Here is a 22,818-nt window from a genome sequence, read left to right on the forward strand (position 1 = left end):
TTTTTGTTGTGCCCAGAGTGAACAGCTGAGAAATTGCCATTTCAGTGTTGGCAAGCGACTACGCACAACAGCTGATACAGGGTGATACAAGTCTATCGATTTATGTTTTGATTTCTGACTTCGGCGTTGGTTATCAATTTATTAGCCGACAGATTTGACTACATTCAAGAAAGCCTATGACTTTCATTTGATTACATTTAACATATAGACATTTGAGAATTATTCATCTAGGATAGTTTCTTCGCCTCCTGGTAGCGGCAAGAGATGTCTTCCCAGTTTGCAATGTCCCAAATGGCCTCCACATACGAGGGACGCACATTTTTGTACTGCAAGTAATATGCATGCTCCCATACATCGATGCCGAACAGAGGTATTAATCCAGTAGAGGCCTCCAACGGATCCTGATTGGGCAACGCAGCCAGCTGCAGCTTGCCCGTCTTCTTGTTGTAGCCCAGCCAGCCCCAGCCAGAGCCCTGCACAGCAACTGTCAACGCGCTGAGCTCCTTCTTGAACTCATCGAAGCTCTTCCATTGCGATTCGATGGCTTTCTTCAGATCGTCGCTGGGCGACGTTTTGCTGGGCGAAAGGTTCTGCCAGAAGATCGTGTGATTGATGTGGCCACCGCCATTGAAGCGAAGAGCAGGAGCTAATTGAATAATCTTCGTGGTGTCGCTCTTGCTCTTGGCATCCTCCAGCTGTTCCTCGGCAGCATTTAGATTATTCACATAGGTCTGATGATGTTTCTGATGATGCAGCTCCATGATCTCACGGCAAATAATTGGCTCCAGTGCGGCATAGTCATAAGGCAGCTTTGGCAGTGTATGTTTGCCTCGAGAGCTGACAGATCTGTGATAATAATTAGAAATACATATGTATATATTATATGTTTTATCTGTATAGGTCGCCATTGTTATTCGTTGTTGTTGCAATACAATTTATGTAATCGCATTTTGGCGTCAACGCCGGCTTAATTAATAAATCGATTTGTGAACACTTACCGTGCTGCCTTGGTGAAGTTGCGTGCCAGAAACATACTTGATTGATTTGTTATATTAACTGGGGAATATATTTTACAAATTTTCTATAATAAACCCCTTATTTAATTTGCTTACCGGGATAAAGTGTGACAGTGTGCGGCACACACTCGAAATACAGACAAAAACTCAACAGAAAAACTCCTAAAAAATACCATAACTGTTTCTGGTGTGCATGCTCACGAATCGATCTCAATTAACTTACCGCGATGCAGTTGAAATGCACTGAAACCACTGGAAATACACACCAAAATTGTAAACTTTAATCACATAATGGGAATATGAAGTACTCACTGCTAATTAAACTTAATTTTCTTACCGCAACGAAGTGTGATAACAAGCACTGAAAATACACAAAATATTAACATACCAAAAATACAAAATACCGCAATTGAGTCTGTTCAAAGTATTCAGCAACGGTTAACAGAATGCTATTGAAGCAGTGATTCCGTTTGCAGTGCTGCACAATGTAGTAATATTTGGAGCGGTTTAATTTGAAATTCATATGCCATACACAAGGGAAACTCGTGCGAAGGCACACACAGGAAAATATGTCTGAGTTTTGTATGCCTACGAAAATTGAAATCGATATTTCTGATGAACGGGCACAACAAATTCTGTTCAAATCTTTAAAACATCGTAAGTTTTTCGGCACTGGTCTTCTCTTCTTTCAGGGCTTGCGTCTTTAAATCTTTAAATCATTTGATCGCATCTGCAGGCAGTCCCAATATGCAATCGGATGACCTCTCATCTGCTATCGTCATCGACAATGGCTCTGGCATATGCAAGGCGGGCTTCTCCAGCGAATCCGCCCCCCGTGTCGTCTTCCCCTCGATTGTGGGACGACCCCGTCATATGAACGTCATCGTCGATTCAGCTATCGACGATTGCATCATCGGAGACGATGCCGTGCGAAAGCGTGGCATACTCACACTCAAGTACCCCATCGAGCACGGCGTCGTAACCAATTGGGCAGACATGGAGAAGATCTGGAAGCACACCTTCGAACAGCTGCGCGTCGACTCGGATGGGCATCCGGTGCTGCTGACCGAACCGCCGTTGAATCCAAAAAAGAATCGCGAAAAGATGACCGAAATTATGTTTGAGACTTTCCGTGTGCCCGCTCTCTATGTGGCCATCCAGGCGGTGTTGTCTCTGTATGCCACGGGACGCACCATTGGCATAGTCGTGGACTCTGGCGACGGAGTCACCCACACGGTGCCCATCTACGAAGGCTACGCCCTACCCCATGCCTGCATGCGCCTAGATCTGGCCGGGCGAGACCTCACCGACTACCTGGGCAAGCTGCTGATGGAGCGCGGGCACACAATGAGCACCAGTGCAGAGCGCGAAATCGTTCGAGAGATCAAGGAGAAGCTCTGCTACGTGGCCAGCAATTTCGACGAGGAGCTGATTCAGTGCGCTCAGAATAAGTCGGATTTCGATGAGTTCTACGAGCTGCCTGATGGCACAACCATCAACATTGGCAGCGAGCGCTTCCGCTGCCCGGAGGCACTGTTCAAGCCGAACATGCTGGGCCTGGAAGTGCCCGGCCTGCACGAGGCGGTCTACAATTCGATACAGAAATGCGACATGGATCTGCGACGGGATATGTATGCGAACATTGTGCTATCGGGCGGCACGACCATGTTCCGGAACATCGAGGTGCGTCTGCAGGAGGATATTGCAGTCATGGCCCCCTCAACGATGCGCATCAAAATTACCGCCAATCCGGAACGTTGCTTTGCCGTCTGGTCGGGCGGTTCCGTTTTGGCCTCGCTCTCCAGCTTTCAAAATATGTGGATTGATTCGTCCGAATACGATGATATGGGACCCAGCATAATACACCGCAAGTGTTTCTAATTTTATCGGGAACCCATGAAAGCAGCGGAGAGCAAACAAAAGACAGAAGACAGAAGATAAGAGAGAACAGAACAGACTTAGTTAAATTATATTTCTATATTTTATACGTGTTATCAAATCTAATAAAAATGCCGAAGACGAAGACTGCTGCAGTAATCTTTGACAAACTGATTTATAGGAAATCCATTCTAAATTTAGTTGGATACATGGGATGGCAACTTGACATTTATTAGAGAACTACGTTACTAGTAACCTGCTATAATCGATCAAATTCACCAACTGGATCAAATTGCATCTTTGTTGTCTTTTGCCCATAAAATTTTGTGTCTACCTGGAGAATTTTAACCAATAAAACTAGATTACCAAAATTTGACAAAAATGTAATATCATTTCAACATAGGCTTATACTTTTCTCTCTTTGATTAGGGTATATTAAATATTTTACAGGCATTGAATCTAGTCATTCCGAAACTTAAATAATATACAGTTAGTGCATAGAGAGATTAACAAGCATTAAGAGTATAAATATGTACGTATACTAAATAAATGAATAGTAAAAATAATTGTGAACATCAAATAAATAAATAAACTTTATAGCGAATGGATATAGTTAACGGTATAAATACTTATTTATATTGAATAAACGAAGCAAACTTTAATATGTCCTCTCTCTTTGAGCCCAGAAACGTTTTGAGTCACAATCACCAAATTGGGGTATATTTATTTAGTGTATATCCATATATTGATAATTCCACAACTTCTGCTCCATTGTGCGGCGCTTCATTAGCATTATATAACGATGAAGATTTTGATTCTAATTAATTGGGAATTTATTAAGCCAGTGACGCATACAAATGAGGCGCTTGCCACATTACAACACAGTTGCCGCTGTTGTTGTTGTTGTTGTTGTGGTTGTTGCAACCTTAACTTCCTTTTTTTTTTTTGGGCACACGTGCAGCGGGCGACAAACTGAAATGCGAATGCGAATCTTGAGACAACGCATTTACCTTCAACATCCACACAATCAGCGACTGCAGCATCTAATATTGAAATATGCCCATTGAAAGGGAGTGAAACGGGTATATTGGTTTTATATACAGGTGGTCGCCTTGCATGGGTTCTTAGTGAGACTTTTGTTACAATCAAAATCTTCCTTAAAAGGATTCATCAGCGATAGGTTTACTTATTTTCTCTACTCGTAGCTTTTAAAATTCTTGTCAATAAAATGGCAAATCTTCGTTTTTAAAGCAGAATTCACAGACTTTAAGAGCTAGTACAAATATCTCACTACTTGTATATTTTCTCCATTATAAATATTATCAACTGCAGCCAGCTACATGAATAGATATGATGGATAGATACTTATGTATATAGTTTACAAATACCAGAATCAAAGCCGATATTATTTCACTCATTTTATTAAGCACCTATGTAAATTCCAAATTCAATTCAAAATGTTATCTATTTAGTTTAAATTAGTAGGAAAAAATCCACTTTTGAAACAATGACTAAGTGAATATAGAGTAATGAATTAAAGCTTTATCGGTTCAATAAATAGGTTTAAAAGTTCATTAAACATTCAGTTGAACTTATTATGAATGGTTAAGTGCTCTCGTTTATATGGAAGCGTTAGGAGCTCAAAGAAGACTTCACTCATGGCCAAGTGCCCATATAGTCTATCATACCCTATAGAAGCTCTCCTACTTGTTACTGTCGCTGCTGCTGCTGTCGTCAGCTGCACTTGAGGCGCTTTTGTTTGTGCACTTCAAAGATTCATAACAACAACAGCAACAACAACAATGACAGTTGCAGCACCAACAATAACAACAACAACAAAAACAACTTTTTGAATGCGGATCTGCGCAGAAGAGCTTGACAGTTCGCAGCATCGCACGTGGCGCACTTCTTTGCAGCTGCAGAAACCGCATCAGCATCAGCATTAGCATTAGCATTAGCATTAGCATCGGCATTAGCCCTTCTAAACGCAATTCTCGATTTGAAGTGTAAAGTTGAATAAACTGGCAAACTTTAAGCACTTTTGCTCCATATTTGGGCCACATTTCATTTGGCCAACCAACTGTGGCCTAAATCTAACTGACAGCTGTCAAAGGGTGCTACGTGCCGTGTTGTTGTTGCTGTTGTTGCTGTTGTTGCCTGCTTTGTTTTGTTGTCGGTGACTGTTGTGTTTGTGTCACTCGCCCGCGCCAAGGTTGCGCACAAATTGAACACTTCACTTTGCCAGCGGGCGCTACACTTGGCCCTGCTCAAAGCGAGCGGCAAGGTAGCATCAGCATCATTTGTTGGCATCCCACTTTGAAAAATAGCAAAGCATGATTATATGCAATTATAACATATGCTAAGGTTCTGGCTTGCATACAGCAGCGATTCTCTGAGTTCTGTCAACAGCTTGGATTGAAAGTCGGCGATCGAAGTTCAAACCACTTTGTGCAGAGATCTAGATCTAGATTTGCATTTGCTGGGGGTAGAATTTTAGTAAGCATTTATTTAAATACTATGATATACTAAAGGGCATTTGGAGGTTTAAGAAATAAATCAAAGTCTCATAAAATAGATAAACTACAGCTGCAATTTTCTTTTGTCAATAAATTACTGTTTACGTAAATTGAAATTCTGGGTTTGAATCTCAATGATTTAGCAGAGTCTTTTTTTAGGATTCGTTCCATTTTCCCTTTTAGTGACTTGATTTCAATTTAAAATTGTTGCATTCCTACCTAAAATTACTACTTATAATTATGCATATATATTATTACAATTGTGTGTATATTAAAGAATTGTAATTATAAGTTTCCGTTCCATGTTAAAAGCTAATTGTTGTCTGTTACAAAATTAAAATTTAATAAATAAATTGTGTTCTGGTTCGAATGAATTTGTATCAGGTATTATTTATATTATTTTACTTGGCTAGGGAGGTACTTTTGTTCAAAACCTGCTTAGGTTTTTAATTATTTATTTATTTATTTATATATTTATTTATTTATTTATTTTTTGTTTGTTTACTTATTTACTTATTTATTTATATTATATTATATTATCAAGTATTCATCTATTTGAAAAGAATTGGAGTTCAAGCCACTGGAAATTAGCTGCCAGTTCTTCTTCTCCTTCTACAACCTCAATAGTACTGCTTGCTAAATTATTTAAGCTATTGCCTAAACTGACTTGGCTTCAACTTCAATTTAAACATCATCTTGTGCAGTTGGCATCTCCCCTGCACATAAATTCAAACTCGTGAGGCTATAAATTAAAAAGGGACATGCGCGACTTGGACAAGATTTTGTCGTGAAAAGCACATGGAAAATAAAATGAAAAATATATAAAACAAACTACAAGATGAGCTCATGTCTAATGCATTTTGTCTTCAGCTGTTTGCAAGCGGTTTTTTTCTTTTTCTCTTAAGTCTGGGATATGTCGCCTTGATGCTAATTTGATATGCATGCAATGGAGCGTTACGGAAAGTCGAGTGTCGGCATCAAACGACTAAGTATTACAGTTAGTCTTAGAGCAGTCTAAAGAGATACAAAAAGAGAGAGAGAGGGAGAGGGAAAGTCTACAAACCTAATCGCATGGGAAAACTTTGATGCAGTTTTAATAATTTCTGGGTTAATGAAGGGCTTAGGAAACTAATGATTATTTAACTATTATTAGTTGTTTGTTGCTGGAATTTAAACTGGAAAAAATGAAAATGAAGATTGAAATTTTGATTGAAAATATAGCTATCTTATTGAATATGATTTCCAATCATTATATTATACTTTATATAATATATATACATGTTTGTAGCACTCGACGTCCTAATTTTTGAATTTTGAATCTTCTACCTTAGGTAGGTTAGCTCCTACAATTTTCTTTACTCAATTTCAATTTCATATACAGCCATCTGTTTCTCTAATGTCAACTTCTGTGAAATTCTTGCACGAGCTCATCTTAAATCTTAAATTGGTTTACTTCAATCACTTTTACCACCTGTTGTCTCTCAGTCAGCACCTGTTACCTTTGCAGTTGGGGTTGAAAATCTAATTTATGCAGCTATAAATAGTAAAGCTAAGTTAATTTGCGTCTTGGTCCAGCTCAGGTCGAACTGCGCAGCTGCCAACAGAGTTGTCAGGCCTTCAGTTCATGCTGAGATTCCCTTCATATTTTCCTAACTGTTTCAGTCGATGCCTACCCTCCGTCTCTCTCGCAGAGCTTGGCAACTCTGTGCAGCAACAGTTTTCCCTGGCTTGTTTGCTGTTAGGAGTTGCATTCATTGTCCTTGCCTGCCTGAGCATGTCCGCCAACAAATCGAGCTCCACGTCGCAGTTATTATCAACTGCCACGCCCACCAAGTTCCGCCTGCGTGTTCTGTGCCTGTGCGGTCTGCTCATCTCAATATATACGCTATATGTGAAGATCCAGCTGGACCACGATGCCAACTACAAGGCCATGTGCGACTTGGCCGAGCAAGTGAGCTGCACAGCGGTCTTCAAGTCCGAGTGAGTGTCCTTAAAGGAAGCTTCTGGTTAGTTCTGACTTCATCCTCTTCCAGCTTTGGTCGTGGCTTCGGCTTGACGCGGCTTGTATTTGATGCCAACTCAACTCACTTGCATCCCTCCAATGGCTCTATTGGCATTGCCTTCTACACGCTGCTCCTTGCGTCCTGTGAGTGCCTGCAAATGCGAGCTACATTCCGTTATTATTCTTGTATTCTATTTCCCACTTTAGCCTTCTTTGAGAGGCGTTGGCTCTGCCAATTGCAGCTGCTCTTTGCAGTTCTGACTCTGGTTCTCTGCGTCTACCTAGGTGGACTGCTGCTGCTCGTGCTCAACGACTGCTGTGTGGTCTGTGTGCTCATCTACGGCATTCACATGCTGCTCCTCACGGAAGTCTACGGACGCTATAAACGCCTTTATCTAATTAAAAGATCTGTTGAATAAATATATTTAAATTTTTAATTTACAGTTTATAATTTAAAATGTTTTCCATTTTTGCACAGCATTTATGTTGTTTTAAAAAATATATTTTCAAGAATATTTACGATATTTTGATTTACAAAAAAAAAAAAAAAAAAAAAAAAAAATCAGAATTATATTGGGTAGTCTAAAAAGTCTTTTCGTATTTGTAATGAAACTTCAAATCATATTTTTAAATATTTATAATAAACTTTATTAAATCAAATATGCACCATTTTGGTCGACCACCTTTTGCCATTTTTCCACTAGAGACATAATTCCATTCGTGTAAAACTTTCGTGGTTTTCTTTGAAAACTGCTTCAAGTGTTTTCAGGCTTCTCTTGAAGCCAACTTTACTCCGTTAAGGGAGTTCTGCATTGACCGAAATAAATGGTAGTCCGAAGGTGCAAGGTCAGGGCTATATGGTGGATGCATTAAAACTTCCCAGCCAGCTCTCTCAGTGTTTGCCGGGTCATCAAAGATGTGTGTGGTCTGGCGTTGTCCTGATGGAATACGATGCCCTTTCTGTTGATCAGTTCTGGCCGTTTTTTCGATTGCTTGCTTCAATCTCATCAGTTGTCCCAGTAAAGTGTCGAATCAATCGTTTGACCAGGCTGAAGCAGCTCATAGTGGATTATTCTTTCCAATCCCCAACACACAGCATTACCTTTCGAGCCGTAATCCTGGCTTTGCGACCATTTGTTGAGCTTCACCACTCTTGCACCATGATCTTTTGCACATTATTGTCGTATTTGTCCATTTTCGTTCTGTTACCATTCTCTTCAGAAATGGTTCGATTTCATTCGTTTCAGAAAGAATCGCAAATGTTAATTCTGTCAATAAATTTTCAGACAATTCATGTGGTATCCATACATCGGGCTTTTTTGTAGCAGCCTTTTCTAAATGGTTCAGAACCGTTTGATGATGAATGTTTAGTTCATTTGCGATGTATGGCTGCTTATGTGACGGTCTTGGTCAATCCTTTCCATAATTTCATCGTTTTTCAAAGATTGGTCGACCAGGCGGGTGCATCTTTCCATCGAAATTTCCTGAACGGAAGCGTGCGAACCATTGTTGTGCTACACGAACTGATGAGCATCGTACCGTAAACATCACAAATTTCATTAGTGGCTTGCGTGGCATTCTTCCCTTTTTATAAAAATTTCAAAATATAGGATTTTTCTTTATTTTCCTCTTTTTGAACAGCTGTAACTTTTTCAAATTTTTGAATTACATTTTTTTTTGGCAATCGAGCTTAAAGTGCTACCATCGAACACCACAATGTGTACACAATGTGATTGGTAGCACTGGAGATATACGACGCCAACGACATCTATTGGCAAAATACGAAAAAACTTTTTAGACTACCCAATATATTGATTTTGATAAACTTGTAATTTCAACGTATTATATTTATTATTCAAGTATTGACAAAACATTTTAAAGATAATTTGATTAAATTTATCTGGAAACGGCGAAACTTAACAAAAGCCTTTTTCAAGCATATTTTCCAGCTTAGTAAATACTTTCTAAACCGTTGGGAATATTTTTGTATAATTTTTTATACAGTGCCTAGCCTTTGATAAAGAAGCCAAAATATTGTTAATAGCAAAATGTAGAAAAAATATATTTAAATAAAAACAAAAAGTCTCTTTAGCCATTCAATATTTAAGTGTGGAGGAATTTGGCTTCCCTCACTTTACAACACTGCTTGCAATCTGCGCAACTGTTAAACATTCAATTTGTGCAGTCGCTAACTTATGTGGGTCACTGGGGGGTTAAGCTGCCGACAGGGACGTGCTACTACAGGCCAACAAGTACGAGGTCCGAATTGGCGACTGCTGCCTTCTGTTTTAGTAGCTCTTTGGCTGGTCTTTGTCTACAAATCGCTCACTTTTGACCCAAACTCCACCCGGCACGTCTGCACATTTGCGACTCGACGCGGAGGTGGATCTCTCCCAGCACGTAGTTGAGCAATTAATTTTGCAGTTGGCCTCTGTCTCGTTGCCTTTCTGCCTCTCTGCCTGTGGGTGTGTGTGTGTGTGTGTATGTGTGTGTGGGTAGATGCAGCTCGAATCCGGCTCAGTTAAAAATGATTTTCTTGGTAGTAGGTGAGAATTGAACACAATTAATTTGACATAAATTGAAAAGTCTGGATGGGCCGCAATGAATGGATCAATTAAGGCATCGTTTGTTCATGCACTATGGTTGAGTTACGTTAACTTGCTATAATTTATAGATAGATCATATAGTACAGTATAAGTACTATAGGTAAGCACTTCATGATTTTATCCCATTGATATCAATGTACATATCTAACGATTAATTTTAAGATTAATGCATAATATTACATTCACGATTTGAAGTAGTAGAAGTATATCTATTACAAGATTCCATGTCTTTTATCTTATTATATAGTTAATGTAATAAAGTGTTTTCATTTACCGATAATAAATCGTTCGTTTTAGTGGTATTTGAATTATTACTTTAGTTATTAATTAATTTACTCTATTATTATCGCCTTCACAGTACTTCAATTGGATTTATCTAAAAACTCAGAAAATTTTATGGAACTTAAAAAATTCCCAATCATTTGAATGACACAGAAATTATCATCAATGAATCCACCGTCCTTCGCAATAGCTTTAACTAACTTATTTTCAATTCCTTTACACCTTAATGTGCGATGAAGTTAAATTACATATATTGCCAATTGATCGATTTTAATATTCTTGTGCCTTAACTTGCTCAAGTATTTGAACATTTCTATTAGCAAAATCTCTTTATACAGATTGATTGATTTGAAGTATCGTCATCAATAGATATTAAATTCACGGATATCTGCATTGGATCTTTGATCTAGTTTCGACATTTGATACCTTTCAGGTACACTGCCTATTGCAATTTTTATCCCTAGCAATCAATCAGTTGTAACCTCCAAAATATTCATATATGTATATTATACTCAAGCTATATCACATGCATTCGCTTGACAGCTCGAATAAATCGTTTCGTATCGAGACGATCTTTTATTTTGTCGGCCAGGCGTTAACAAATTGTTGCCTAGACTTATGCTAAAAGCCCATCAAACGCATTTCAATTGCGCCTTCATAAACGATCCGTCGTTTGTGATCGGTGCACACCATGTGTGCAGCCCTCTCCAGATCTCCTCATACTCCCAATTGGGGTCGCATGTGGCACGATCTTCTTCAATTTTGACAAGGCAAACAAAAACAGACTGAGCTGAGCCAAACAGAGAGAGAGAGAGAGAGAGACAGATTGGGAGAGACAGAGATGGGGTAGTCTGGCTGTGTGGCAAACATGGCTGAAAGAAACATTCACCAAAGCGACGGAGTAGACTACTTTGCGCCAACAACAGCAGCAGCAGCAACAGCAACAGCAACAACAACAACAATAACAATAAACACAATCACCCGCCAAATGATGTGCAGCTTGACGAAGAAGAAGAAGGCAAATCAGCCGCGTGGCAAACGAGGTGAAGCCCATCCGACAAACAATCGCAAGTTGGCAAACCAAACCATCTAAGCCAGAGCAGAGCGCGCTGATTGAGATTGAGATTTTTCTGGCAGGCGACGATAGAACAACAATAGAAACGACCAGTTAGACTGATCGACTAGCAAATGCCCTGTATACATGGGAAAATAAAATAAAGTACCAATATATTAATGCATCAATGGATCATAAATATATCAATATATCACATAGCCATATCTATGGCAATACATTAATCAATTTATCAATACAACAATATATCAATATGCCCTGTACACAATAGTATAGTTGTATCAATATATGTATTAATATAGCAGTTTATCAATATATCAATATATGTATTAATATATTTATATATCAATAAATCAACATATCAGTATATCAATTTATCAGTATATCACTATATTAATATATCAATATATCGATATATCAGTATATCAATACAGTAATATATCAATAGAGATATCTTGTAATGCAGCTGACTGAATACCTATTTCTTCAACTTACATAGTCAGACCTCTTTAGTAAGCCCCTAAGCTTAGGCCATTTTAAAGGGGCACAGGGTATGCTGCAACTGCAACAATGCAGATCGGAAAATGTGACTGCAGCTGAGTTGGCGCTTTGAAGATGATCGTATGTGGCAGCTGTTGCGGTTGCCACACGTAGCAGCAAGCCAGCAACCAGATGAGCTGAGCGACATCAGCTCATAAACGACTTTGTCCCTGCCTCAGTCTTTGTGTGTGCGTGCATATATGTGTGTGTGTGTGTGTGTGTGCATCCTCGACTTTCAGTTTCGTTTGCTGCGATTGGAGAGCAGCGTTTCATATAAATACGTGCACTGGCTGCACATCGAGATCAGTCAGAATTCGGCGCTGCTTCGTGGCGCAGAGAAGTCAACCACCAAGCTCCCAGCAGCAACCGCAAGCACAAGCACTCAGTCGGAATATGTTCAAGTTATTTGGTATAATGCTGTTGACAGCAACTGTGCTGGCACGCCCCGAGCCACCAGTGAACTCTTACTTGCCTCCCTCGCCCGGCGATAGCTACGGCGCACCGGGTCAGGGGCAGGGCCAGGGACAGGGTGGCTTCGGCGGAAGACCGTCGGACAGCTATGGTGCTCCAGGCGCAGGCAATGGCAATGGAGGCGGACGGCCATCGAGCAGCTATGGTGCACCGGGTCAGGGACAGGGCAGGCCCTCGGATTCTTATGGCGCTCCTGGCGCAGGCAACGGCAATGGAGGCGGACGTCCTTCGAGCAGCTACGGCGCACCTGGTCAGGGACAGGGCGGCTTAGGCGGACGCCCGTCGAGCAGTTATGGAGCACCGGGTTCTGGAAATGGCAACGGCAATGGACGCCCGTCAAGCAGCTATGGTGCTCCTGGCCAGGGACAAGGTGGCAAGCCATCTGATTCCTATGGTGCTCCTGGATTGGGCAACGGCAACGGTAATGGTAATGGACGTCCTTCAAGCAGCTACGGCGCTCCTGGTCAGGGTCAGGGTAGTTTCGGTGGCAAACCCTCTGATACATACGGCGCTCCTGGCGCAGGCAATGCCAATGGTAACGGACGGCCCTCAAGCAGCTATGGCGCTCCTGGTCAAGGCCAAGGCGGATTCGGTGGCAAACCCTCGGACTCGTACGGTGCTCCAGGTGCTGGCAATGGCAATGGTGGTGGTCGTCCATCGAGCAGCTACGGCGCACCAGGCCAGGGTCAAGGACAGGGCGGTTTCGGTGGCAGACCCTCCGATTCATATGGTCCGCCGGCATCGGGAGCTGGCTCAGCCGGTGCTGGTGGTCCCGGTGGTGCAGGTGGTGACTACGACAACGATGTAAGTAGCACTATGTTTGGCTCTGGGTTCTTACTTGGCTCCTTCCAAGCACACACGCATACACGAACAATGCGAAGCTCGCCTTCAATTGAACGCTTCCTTGTCCTCGCTGCACGCCCTGAAAACTTGCACCGATCCGATCTGCTTGCTCTCTTTCTCTCTCTCTATCTCTCGCTCTCTCTCATTTTCTGTCTCCCTTCTATTTCTCACTGATCTCTGTCTTGAACTATTCTCTGTCTCTCTCTCTCTTTCTCTCTCCACACGCTCTGTCACTATCTCGCGCTACCCCCATAGGAGCCCGCTAAATACGAATTTAATTACCAAGTTGAGGACCCTCCAAGTGGTCTCTCCTTTGGTCACTCAGAGATGCGCGACGGTGACTTCACCACCGGCCAGTACAATGTTCTGTTGCCCGATGGAAGGAAGCAAGTAAGCAAGAGCTGCCAATCTGAGCTGAATCAATGCTGGGGAAACAGGACAAACTGTCACTTCGAGCGTAGCTAATATGACTTTCTCTTATTCGATTACAGATCGTTGAATACGAGGCGGACCAGCAGGGCTATCGTCCACAGATTCGGTATGAAGGTGATGCCAATGGTGGTGCTGGCGGTGCTGGCGGTCCAGGTGGTCAGGACTTGGGTCAAAATGGTTACTCTAGCGGTCGTCCAGGTGGCCAGGATCTTGGACAGGGTGGTTACTCCGGCGGTCGTCCCGGCGGCCAGGATTTGGGCCAGAATGGTTATTCCGGTGGTCGTCCCGGCGGTCAGGATTTGGGTCAGAATGGCTACTCCGGTGGTCGTCCCGGTGGCCAGGATTTGGGCCAGAATGGTTACTCCGGTGGCCGTCCCGGTGGCCAAGACTTGGGCCAGAATGGCTATTCCAGCGGTCGTCCCGGTGGTCAGGATTTGGGTCAAAATGGTTATTCTGGCGGTCGTCCCGGCGGCCAAGACTTGGGCCAGAATGGCTACTCCGGTGGTCGCCCAGGCGGTCAGGATTTGGGTCAGAATGGTTATTCGAGCGGACGTCCAGGCGGTAATGGTGGCTCCGACGGCGGCCGCGTAATAATCGGCGGACGTGTGATTGGTCAAGACGCTGGCGATGGCCAGGGATACTCGAGTGGTCGGCCCAATGGTCAGGATGGCGGCTTCGGGCAGGACAACGTCGATGGTCGGGGTTACTCTAGTGGCAAGCCAGGCCAGGGACGCAATGGCAATGGCAATGGCAGCAGTTTCGGACCCGGTGGTCAAAACGGCGACAACGATGGCAGCGGCTACAGATACTAGACGAGACAAGTGAACACCGAACCAGACAAGACACACACTAGCTAGCTATTTCAGACGAGTTATGGAAAGACGTAGATCAATATCTAGAACTTAAGCGACACCTTAGAACTATGAACTAGTTACCATTACCATTACCAATAGCCGTCAAACGGACACATCCGATCTATCGCCCCGCACTCTGCTCTATACAAATCTCACGCTATCTCAGACTATCTTTCTCGTCCCATCTTCAATTTCACTTAGGCTAAGTTCAACTTGTAGTTGCATATGAGAAAAAATATTTCGCTTAAGCGAATGAGAACAAAAAAATAGGAGGAGGAAGATGATATATAAATCAAGTTTAGCATAAGCATTGTTTGTCAATAAGTATGTGACGTAATAAAGACATATTTTTATAAAAAAGAACAAGCTTGATTAATCGATATGGATGCTAAGGATAACCATAGAGTTATCTGGATGAGCGAACACATTAGAATTCCTCAGAAAGGTAATGCCATGCTTTAATGATTTAGGTATTTCAATAAGTGCACAGAAATTCTCTCAAAATGTATAAAAGATAAAGAGAATGAGCTTTTCGACTATTATATAAATAACAAATTATAGATTATAAATAACTGTAAGTCCTAGACCTATAGATCAGAACTTTATATCATGTTTGGTTCTAGGAAGCAAACCTACTCAAGGATATAATATTAACAAGAATTAAACACCATCGATTTTTTCTAAAACTTTTAATCAATTTTATCTAGATACAATCGTTTGTGTCCACGTAGTCACCAAAGTTCGTCCACGTGTAGTTCCAGAAGCGTGGATAGCCAAGCGGGTCATCGGGTTTATTTGCAGGAGGCACTGCAGTTGAGTTTATGAGCTGCAGCTCCTTCAGCATGAGTTCCAGCACTTTAGGATAGCTGAGGGAAAGAGTTGAGAGTTAATGTATATATGAAATGATATAAATACTTACACATCCGCTTGGTTACGCTGCTCGCAGGGATCTTCCCGTATATTGAAGAGACAGGGCGCCTTTAGTGGGTTGCAGGGGATGTTCGGCGCATCCTTCAGCCTGGCATCCTTGCAGATGACATTGGCTGCTTCGCGGGCTCGCATCATATCCGCAGTTTTGGGCAACACCTTCAGCTGCTGCAGGGCTTGGCCTGCTGGACTCTTGGCGACCAGGTACCAGTCGTAGTCGCGGAGATTGCGCGTGCCCGCCGGCCCATACCAGCCATCCCATGAGCCATTGTAGTTGGTGCCCTTCACCAGCTTCCAGTCGCCCACGCTCAACGCTGCGCTGCCCCAGATGTCGTCTATGTTATGCAACACGCTCTTGCGCGGCGACACCTCGTTCTTGAGCAGCGCTTGCCACACACTCATCCCATCCAGCTGAGCGTTGTTCAGCTGGGCAAGTGCCGCCTCACCGCCAGCCGCTTCCAGCAGCGTGGGCAGCCAATCCGCAATGTGCATGGTCTGATCTGCGACGCGTGGACGTTTGCTCAGCTGTGCGGACCACACCAGACCAGCACCTCGCACTCCGCCCTCCCACAGCGTATTCTTCACACCCCTCAGTGGATAGTTGGAGGCGAAATTCGAGTTGAAACCCTCCGCCGGACCGCCATTGTCAGTGGAGAAGATTATTATGGAGTTGTCGAGCATGTGCGACTTGCGCAGCTGCTCCACAATGCGCCCCACAGAGTCGTCCATGGCGGTGACCAATGCTGCAATGCAGAGAGATTGAGAGTTAGCATATGGTTATATATAGTTTCATTGCAAAATGTATTGTTTTAAATTTGTTATTATATAGGAATTCTACTTTCTCACAGCATCAAAGTTGAGTTAGCAATGTGTCCCATTAGTTAGGATATCTTAAATCAATTTTGAAGTTATGTTTCTTAATTGTTTTTAATATCCTAATAAATAAAACATATTTTAATAATAATAAAATTTTGTATATGTGTTCGAAAAAATATCTTTAAAAGTCTTTCATATTTGAATCAATTATACATTGTAAAATAAATAGTTGGATAAAATTAATTAACTGCAAAAAATTAAACAAAATTAAATAAAAAGTAAAACTGTTGGCATTAAAATAATACACATATACATATATGCATATATACACATATATATACTAAGCCTAATCCAAAGAGTAAGACTTGAACAAGTTTTTCATTTCAGTCAAAGCAGAGCAAATGTTCATTTAGGAGCAATGAATGGCTCAATTAATTTGCTGGTTCAGTTCAGCAGTTTATGAGTGAATCATATTGTCAAGTCAGTTATTCAGTTGTTTGTTCATTAACGATCGCAGCTGAATCGCATAATAGAGTCCATCATTCATAAACAGCTGGAAAGCTCATTTAAATTAGCTCGCTCACATCAGATAGAATGACAGGGTAAATAATACCTTTTAAACAGTCGCTCTCTCTCTCTCTCTCTCCCTGTGTCAATGGGACTCCACTCACCCGCATACTTGCGCCTCTTGTAGTCCTGAATCGTGCCCAATCGGCGTACTATATCATCCTTGGCAGGCAATGGATTATAGGGATTACCGGAATGCACTGCCGCATGGGCCACATAGAGAAACAGCGGACCCTTAGTCGAATTATGCTTGGCTATCACGTTGAGCGAATGCTGCGTGATCACGTCTGTGGTATATTGGCCATGCAGATCGTAGGCCAGCTCGGTGCCATTGCGCATGTCCAGGCCCCACTGGCCGTGCTCCACGGCCGAGTGATCATTGTAGTCCTGGTGGCCCGACCAGTAGCCCACATGGCTGCTAAAGCCACGATAAAGCGGCGTATAGACGCGTTTCCAGTGACCCAAATGCCACTTGCCTGCTATGTGGGAGGTGTAGCTGTAATTGGGAAGGTATTTGATTAACTAATCCAAAATGAGACAAGTTTGAGCTCACCCCAAATCGTTCAGATATTGCGGCAATATTTTCAAATTCAAAGGCAGGCCACGCGGCTCAGCCGCATAGAGCACAGTGTGTTGCATGCCTGAACGAGAGAATTGGGCTAAAATGAAATCTGTTTCAGCCGCCGCAGACAAAAAGGTCACCTGTGTGTATGGGATATTTGGCAGTCATGAGCGCCGAGCGTGAAGGCGTGCAAATGGGGTTGACATAGTAGCGATTCAGTATGAGACCCGAATAGGCCAGCGCATCGATATTGGGCGTGGGAATTTGCGCCGAGCCACGGAAGCCCACATCGTTGAAGCCCTGCAAAAAAGAGAGCGGCAGATCAAACAGCAGCTTAACCAATATCGCATAGCTCTCCAGCTACTGCAGCGACTTCAGCTACTCACTTACCAGATCATCGGCCAATATGAAAATGATGTGGGGCTGCGCAATGGCATACCCGATGAGCAGAAGGCAGAGATGGAGCTGAAGCTGGAGCTGCATTGCAAATGATTGCCTCATTTGCATTGTATATACGCTGCATAAAAGAGGGTATGTAAGAGTTTTGATCAGTTAGGTGGGAGGCGGGAAAAGCGCAGCTGCTTGAATAGTACTTATTCAGAAACAGAGATAGAGATTTGTTTACATCGAATCAGAGGCAACTTAGGAAATTAATGAAATCATTAACAAAATATTTAATCTCGTTTATAGTGACATTTATATATATAAGATCTTGTCAAACTTAAACAAAACTTTTGAGAACCTTCTGAAAATTCTAATAGATCTTTGGTCTAACAATGGACGAAATTGTTCCTAATAAATAAATATATGTATAAATAATATGCATACATATTATTCAAGACGCGTAAATTATTGAAAATTTCAGAAGAACCAATGGACCAATCACTAAAAGACATTTATGAATTTAAGCTATTTTTCTCCTATACAATAAAACAGACTTATTTTATTTAAATTTATTTCTAGGGTATTCCCAGTCGTGCATACCCAACCAGAACACTACAGCATTGAGTGGTATAGGGGCAGGTATTTATGTGCTTGCAACGATTAGAGCTGATTAGTGGGCCTAATTGTAAAATTCGAGATTCGGATGCGAGCACATAGTAAAGCGGATATATGTATGTATGTATGTGTCAGATACACTATGCTATGTGTATGCTAATTTAAGCATCATCTTAAGGCTAAGTGCAATTTATTGATACCAACTGACATTGACTTTCCATTACAGTAGAACGTGCATAAATTAAAAAACAAAATGCCAATTCATATTTGTTGAATGGGGCCATAAAAACGGAAACTAGAAATAGAACTGAAACTGCAACTGAATCAGCAGAATGCCAAACCAAAGAAATGGAACAGCTGAAAGAGTTGCATAATAGATTTGTTTATACTATGAAATGTCAAACGCGACGAATTTCTTTTTATGCAGAATATAAACTGAGCCCAGGCAACAGCTTATTAGCATGTGAATTGAATGAATTGAATTGAGCCCATTAATGGGTCAACTAACTGACCAACAAATAAACAATCCAAATATGAATCCCACCAGACATACAGTGAAAGCTCTGCTGACGGACATCACCCTAGACCCCGGAATTTTAGCGTATGCTAAGAAGGGGGCAGCATTATTATGATAATTATTTAAATAATAAATGTATAAAAAATATTCATACTCACCCCTATATTTTGTTCTGCTTTTACTCAGTCACCTTTGTATTTATGAACACAATGCCTTTGTTCAAGCACTTTCCATAATTTTATCTTTTGTAAGCAAAATATAATGAGGCGCTAATGGGCAAGCGTGCAAACAATTGATTTAATTTATGAGCACTGCACGCACTTAAAACACTTGCTTTTACTTTTGTTTGTTTTTATTTTATTGCGCCAAAAACATTAGTTCAATAATTGACACAGCTCCATTAAACCGCTTCTTAGCACGCGTCAATTGCGACTGACCAAAGCTTTGGCCGCTCTTTAAACTCAGCCCGCTTAACCGTGTACGCCGGCGTCTCTGGCTCTACCATTCTCTTTCTCGCTCACACTGCAAAGCGAGCAGTAGCGAAAGTCGCGTGCTCAATGAAATGCTCAGTTGACAGCGACGTCGACAGCGCCGCGACTGCGGGTGTTTCAAGTTCGATATGTAAACAGAGAGCCAACACAACACAAAGCCAAAGAGAAAACGCGCAATAGCGGCGTTGCCAGACTAGTTCAAAAACGTTGTTGATTTTGTTCTGCTACTTCTTAAAAATTGCATTTAAACATATTAATTTTTATTTTTTACAATATATAGTAGAATTTTAGGCAAACGTGTGAACCGATCAATTTTGATAAGATACCATACAATGTTGCATCTTTGCACTAAAACTGAAAAATTGAACAATGTAATTTTTTCTTTTCACTTAAGTCTCTATCGAACCTACCCGAGAACAATAATATTAATAAAATAAGCCAGCCAGACATATACCAAACATCTAACTACGGTAGTCCACTCAAATACAGAACCGAAATTACTGTATATATATATGCACGTACGAATAGATATATATCATTTACATATATATATCCTAATATATATATATATATATGTTAAACAGGAAATTTTGATTGAGAGCCGTCAGGTCCAAACTAATATATTCTTCAGTTAACAGCCAACAAGGAGGGCTTTAGAGTATTTCAAGATCGACATGTCGAATTTCTGGAAAATGCGTCTGCACAAACGAAAATAAATATTTTATCAATCAGAAATAAATGCATATAAATAAATGTCGAACTCACGCGCAGATTCATTTCAATGCGATCAATCTCGCCACCCATTAGGTCTACAATACTCTCGCCCTGATCCAGCAAGAATCCCTCCAAATCGTCCACATTACGAAATCCGCGCACAATCTGAATATTAGAGCAGATATAGCATTTGAAACATAACTGTATTTGAACTTTTACCCACCGCCAGTAGCTTATTTAAATCCTGCTTATCCAAATACGAGCGTGTTAGCTCTCGTCCATCAAAATCCAGCTCAGCCTGCAAATAAGCGAATGCCATTAGAAGTCTAGTTGTTATAGTATCCATACAATAAACCCACCTTATAACGCACTCGTCCATTGCCGATGTCTATTCCCTTGACATCGTATATAGCGCGTATCATCACATCAGCTTCAAGTGCCGCATTGATCTTTTCCAGGCGATCCATCGAGATGGAAACACCAACCAACGCATTGGCATTCGTATAAATAATGAAGGAAGCAACAGCAGCCAGTAATCCTCCGATCACCAAAGAACCAATCGCATCGAAGATTGGTGAGCCAGTTAAACTGCTCAGGCCCATGCAGCCGGCGGCGACGACTACGCCAGTGACAGCAGCTGCGTCCTCACACAGTACCACATTCACACAAGGATCCTTTCCGGTAAGAACTACAATGGAAAATTATTAGATAGGCATGACATATCACAGTTAATATTGAGATTGCTTACCATACTCCTTAAAGCTTAGTTTATTCTCTTTGGCGGCGCGCTTCAATTCATTGATGGCCACCACGAGGGTCGCACCCTCACTGACAAGGGAGCCGGCCAGAATACAATACACCCAAAACAGATCAGTGATGACTTCCGGATTGAGCAGTCCCTCGATGCCATGGTAAATGGATAAGCCGCTGCCCACACAAAATATGCCCACACCAGAGATGAGGGAAGAGACGTAACGCATGTTCATATAGCCATACGGATGAACCGTATCGGGCAACTGTGACGACTTGTAGATGCCAAAGGCCAATATAAGTTGATTGACCAGATCTGCAAGTGAGTGAATGACCTCTGCAAACATGCTGTGCGAGCCGCAGTATAACCAGCCGCCTGTCTTAAACAGTAGATTAGCTGCATTGCTAATGTAATGGATAGGTAAACCATTATTTAAGAAGTGAAGAACTACGTGTAATGTACTCACATGGCAATGGCTGTAGCAACTACCTGTCCGGACTTCTCCGAATTTATATCCGTGTCCAGCATGGTCGTGGTTCGTGAGCCCACTTCTCGTCGATAGTCACGTAGGCGACGCTTCACAGTGAATACATCTGAAATCGTTTATGCATTAGCAACACAATGAAAGCTGATCAACTGAGAGATTCACTTACTCTGTTGATACTGTTTGCGCTCTAGGTCACGTCTAAGTCGCTCCCGCACAATACCCTCCTTTGAGCCCCACACTTCAAGCGCCTTGGCCTCTACATCGCGTCGCCAATAGACCGTCATCGGTGGCTCCTGTTCGTAGGGCGATCTGCGCTTTATCTTGGGCAGTTTCTCCAAGTCTTTGAGGGTTAGCATGAAGTCGGATAGGGCACGCGCAGGCGTTACAAAATTACGCTCGAGCGACATGCGGTAATCGAAGCGCGGTCGTTTCACTGCAGGCGTTGCTGGTGCTGGAGCATCTCCTCCGTCCTTTCGTTGAGGCGGCGCTGGAACTAACTCAGGCGAACTTGTTGTTGATTTGACTTCAATGCCTGGCATAACATGTAACGCGGGTTTGGCCACCGGTGGGAGGTCCGCCTTTTCGAACACAATCTCATTGATCTTCGAGTCCTCAATGGTGGTGGTTATTGAGAGGATGCCCTTCGAGGTTTTTATTTCAAAGTTCTTCGTCTGCACGTTGGGCAATTTGTTCACTGCTTCATCTATTTTTTGGCGGACATTTGAATCGACAGGAGCCTTATCATTTATACCGCCCCCCTTGTCACTGGAGCTCGAGCGCATCAGCAGCAAGGAGGACGCATTACAGGTTTTGCCTCCACCCAGACGACTGCGAGCCTGTAACCGAAGCGTCACATGTTCACTGCGTTGCAGGCCATGACACCAGGAGAAGTGTTGCCGATTCCATAGGAGAGCGGCTCGTGTGTAAAGTGGTTGTCGGCGCTGCAGCAGCCACACACTGCGCATCAACATATTGAAGCTGCAGGTCAAGTGCTCTGAAAGAAACAACAGCTTGATGAATCAGTGAAATTATTTAGCAACCCATTCTAGTTTGGCACTTACACAGCGCGCACCTCACAGATTTCAGTCTGTGTTGACGTCGCTGTTGCTGTTGTTGTTGTTTTGTTTTTGTATTTTCTTGCCGTTTCACTTTTTAGGCGGACTACGTCATGCGAAGGCACAGAGTGTATATATTTTTGTCACTGCTTTGCTTTCGCTTGCGGCTGCTTGGAATGGTATGGTACCTAGTCAAATTGTGCATCCCTTGAATTTCAAAGCCATGCAGTGTTTTTGTGTTTTATTTTAAAAAATTTTATAAGGAAAATATAATTTAGAAGTGCCCGGCTGTAAATTTAGCTTAAGAAAAAGATTTAATCGATTATCGATAACTGCTAATGTGTTTTGGATGTTGATGTTTGCCAACACTGACGCAACAGCTGTTTTATATACCCTAATCTTGCTGTCTAGATTGATTCA

The 22,818-nt window shown here is 42.1% G+C and overlaps 6 protein-coding genes and 1 long non-coding RNA gene across 9 annotated transcripts; 4 read left to right on the forward strand and 3 right to left on the reverse strand.

Annotated features, from left to right (window-relative positions):
• Positions 1-99: 99 nt before the first annotated feature.
• Positions 100-1,166, reverse strand: LOC6580804 (superoxide dismutase [Mn], mitochondrial). Its single transcript, XM_002006571.4, has 3 exons — positions 1,113-1,166; positions 999-1,056; positions 100-846 (listed from the first exon to the last, which is right to left on the reverse strand). Exons 2-3 carry the CDS (start codon positions 1,031-1,033, stop codon positions 228-230), a joined length of 654 nt encoding a protein of 217 aa, XP_002006607.1. The 5' UTR covers positions 1,034-1,056; positions 1,113-1,166; the 3' UTR covers positions 100-227.
• A 365-nt stretch (positions 1,167-1,531) lies between these two features.
• LOC6580805 (actin-like protein 53D) lies at positions 1,532-3,039 on the forward strand. The gene is made up of 2 exons (XM_002006572.4): positions 1,532-1,673; positions 1,753-3,039. The coding sequence occupies exons 1-2, from the start codon at positions 1,586-1,588 to the stop codon at positions 2,895-2,897; spliced, it is 1,233 nt and encodes a 410-aa protein (XP_002006608.1). The 5' UTR covers positions 1,532-1,585; the 3' UTR covers positions 2,898-3,039.
• A 3,762-nt stretch (positions 3,040-6,801) lies between these two features.
• Positions 6,802-7,862, forward strand: LOC6580806 (vitamin K epoxide reductase complex subunit 1). Its single transcript, XM_032730540.2, has 3 exons — positions 6,802-7,390; positions 7,444-7,556; positions 7,620-7,862. The coding sequence occupies exons 1-3, from the start codon at positions 7,035-7,037 to the stop codon at positions 7,829-7,831; spliced, it is 681 nt and encodes a 226-aa protein (XP_032586431.1). The 5' UTR covers positions 6,802-7,034; the 3' UTR covers positions 7,832-7,862.
• A 4,343-nt stretch (positions 7,863-12,205) lies between these two features.
• Positions 12,206-14,866, forward strand: LOC6580807 (pro-resilin). Of its 2 annotated transcripts, XM_032730362.2 has the most exons (3): positions 12,206-13,187; positions 13,482-13,616; positions 13,718-14,866. In XM_032730362.2, the coding sequence occupies exons 1-3, from the start codon at positions 12,306-12,308 to the stop codon at positions 14,468-14,470; spliced, it is 1,770 nt and encodes a 589-aa protein (XP_032586253.1). In that variant the 5' UTR covers positions 12,206-12,305; the 3' UTR covers positions 14,471-14,866. The 2 variants fall into 2 exon arrangements, with proteins under 2 accessions (XP_032586253.1, XP_032586254.1); XM_032730363.2 differs by lacking the exon at positions 13,482-13,616.
• A 332-nt stretch (positions 14,867-15,198) lies between these two features.
• Positions 15,199-19,546, reverse strand: LOC6580808 (arylsulfatase I). Its single transcript, XM_002006575.4, has 7 exons — positions 19,059-19,546; positions 17,775-17,901; positions 17,525-17,684; positions 17,376-17,463; positions 16,927-17,318; positions 15,432-16,182; positions 15,199-15,378 (listed from the first exon to the last, which is right to left on the reverse strand). Exons 2-7 carry the CDS (start codon positions 17,889-17,891, stop codon positions 15,216-15,218), a joined length of 1,671 nt encoding a protein of 556 aa, XP_002006611.3. The 5' UTR covers positions 17,892-17,901; positions 19,059-19,546; the 3' UTR covers positions 15,199-15,215.
• On the forward strand, positions 17,920-19,047 carry LOC116804064. The gene is made up of 2 exons (XR_006357912.1): positions 17,920-18,507; positions 18,610-19,047. It is a non-coding gene; the product is annotated as an uncharacterized LOC116804064 (long non-coding RNA).
• Positions 19,547-19,634: 88 nt separating the features above from the next.
• On the reverse strand, positions 19,635-22,726 carry LOC6580809 (zinc transporter 9). Of its 2 annotated transcripts, XR_006357911.1 has the most exons (9): positions 22,405-22,726; positions 21,510-22,337; positions 21,323-21,449; positions 20,854-21,260; positions 20,465-20,793; positions 20,329-20,403; positions 20,157-20,270; positions 19,802-20,089; positions 19,635-19,745 (listed from the first exon to the last, which is right to left on the reverse strand). XR_006357911.1 is itself a non-coding variant. In XM_002006576.4 (8 exons), exons 2-8 carry the CDS (start codon positions 22,312-22,314, stop codon positions 20,045-20,047), a joined length of 1,902 nt encoding a protein of 633 aa, XP_002006612.2. In that variant the 5' UTR covers positions 22,315-22,337; positions 22,405-22,726; the 3' UTR covers positions 19,635-20,044. The 2 variants fall into 2 exon arrangements, 1 of the variants encoding a protein (XP_002006612.2); XM_002006576.4 differs by having other exon boundaries at positions 19,635-20,089.
• Between the last annotated feature and the right edge of the window lie 92 nt (positions 22,727-22,818).

The sequence above is a fragment of the Drosophila mojavensis genome, unplaced genomic scaffold (genome assembly GCF_018153725.1).
Source record: "Drosophila mojavensis isolate 15081-1352.22 unplaced genomic scaffold, ASM1815372v1 contig_81, whole genome shotgun sequence".
In the NCBI taxonomy this organism is placed as follows: domain Eukaryota; kingdom Metazoa; phylum Arthropoda; class Insecta; order Diptera; family Drosophilidae; genus Drosophila; species Drosophila mojavensis.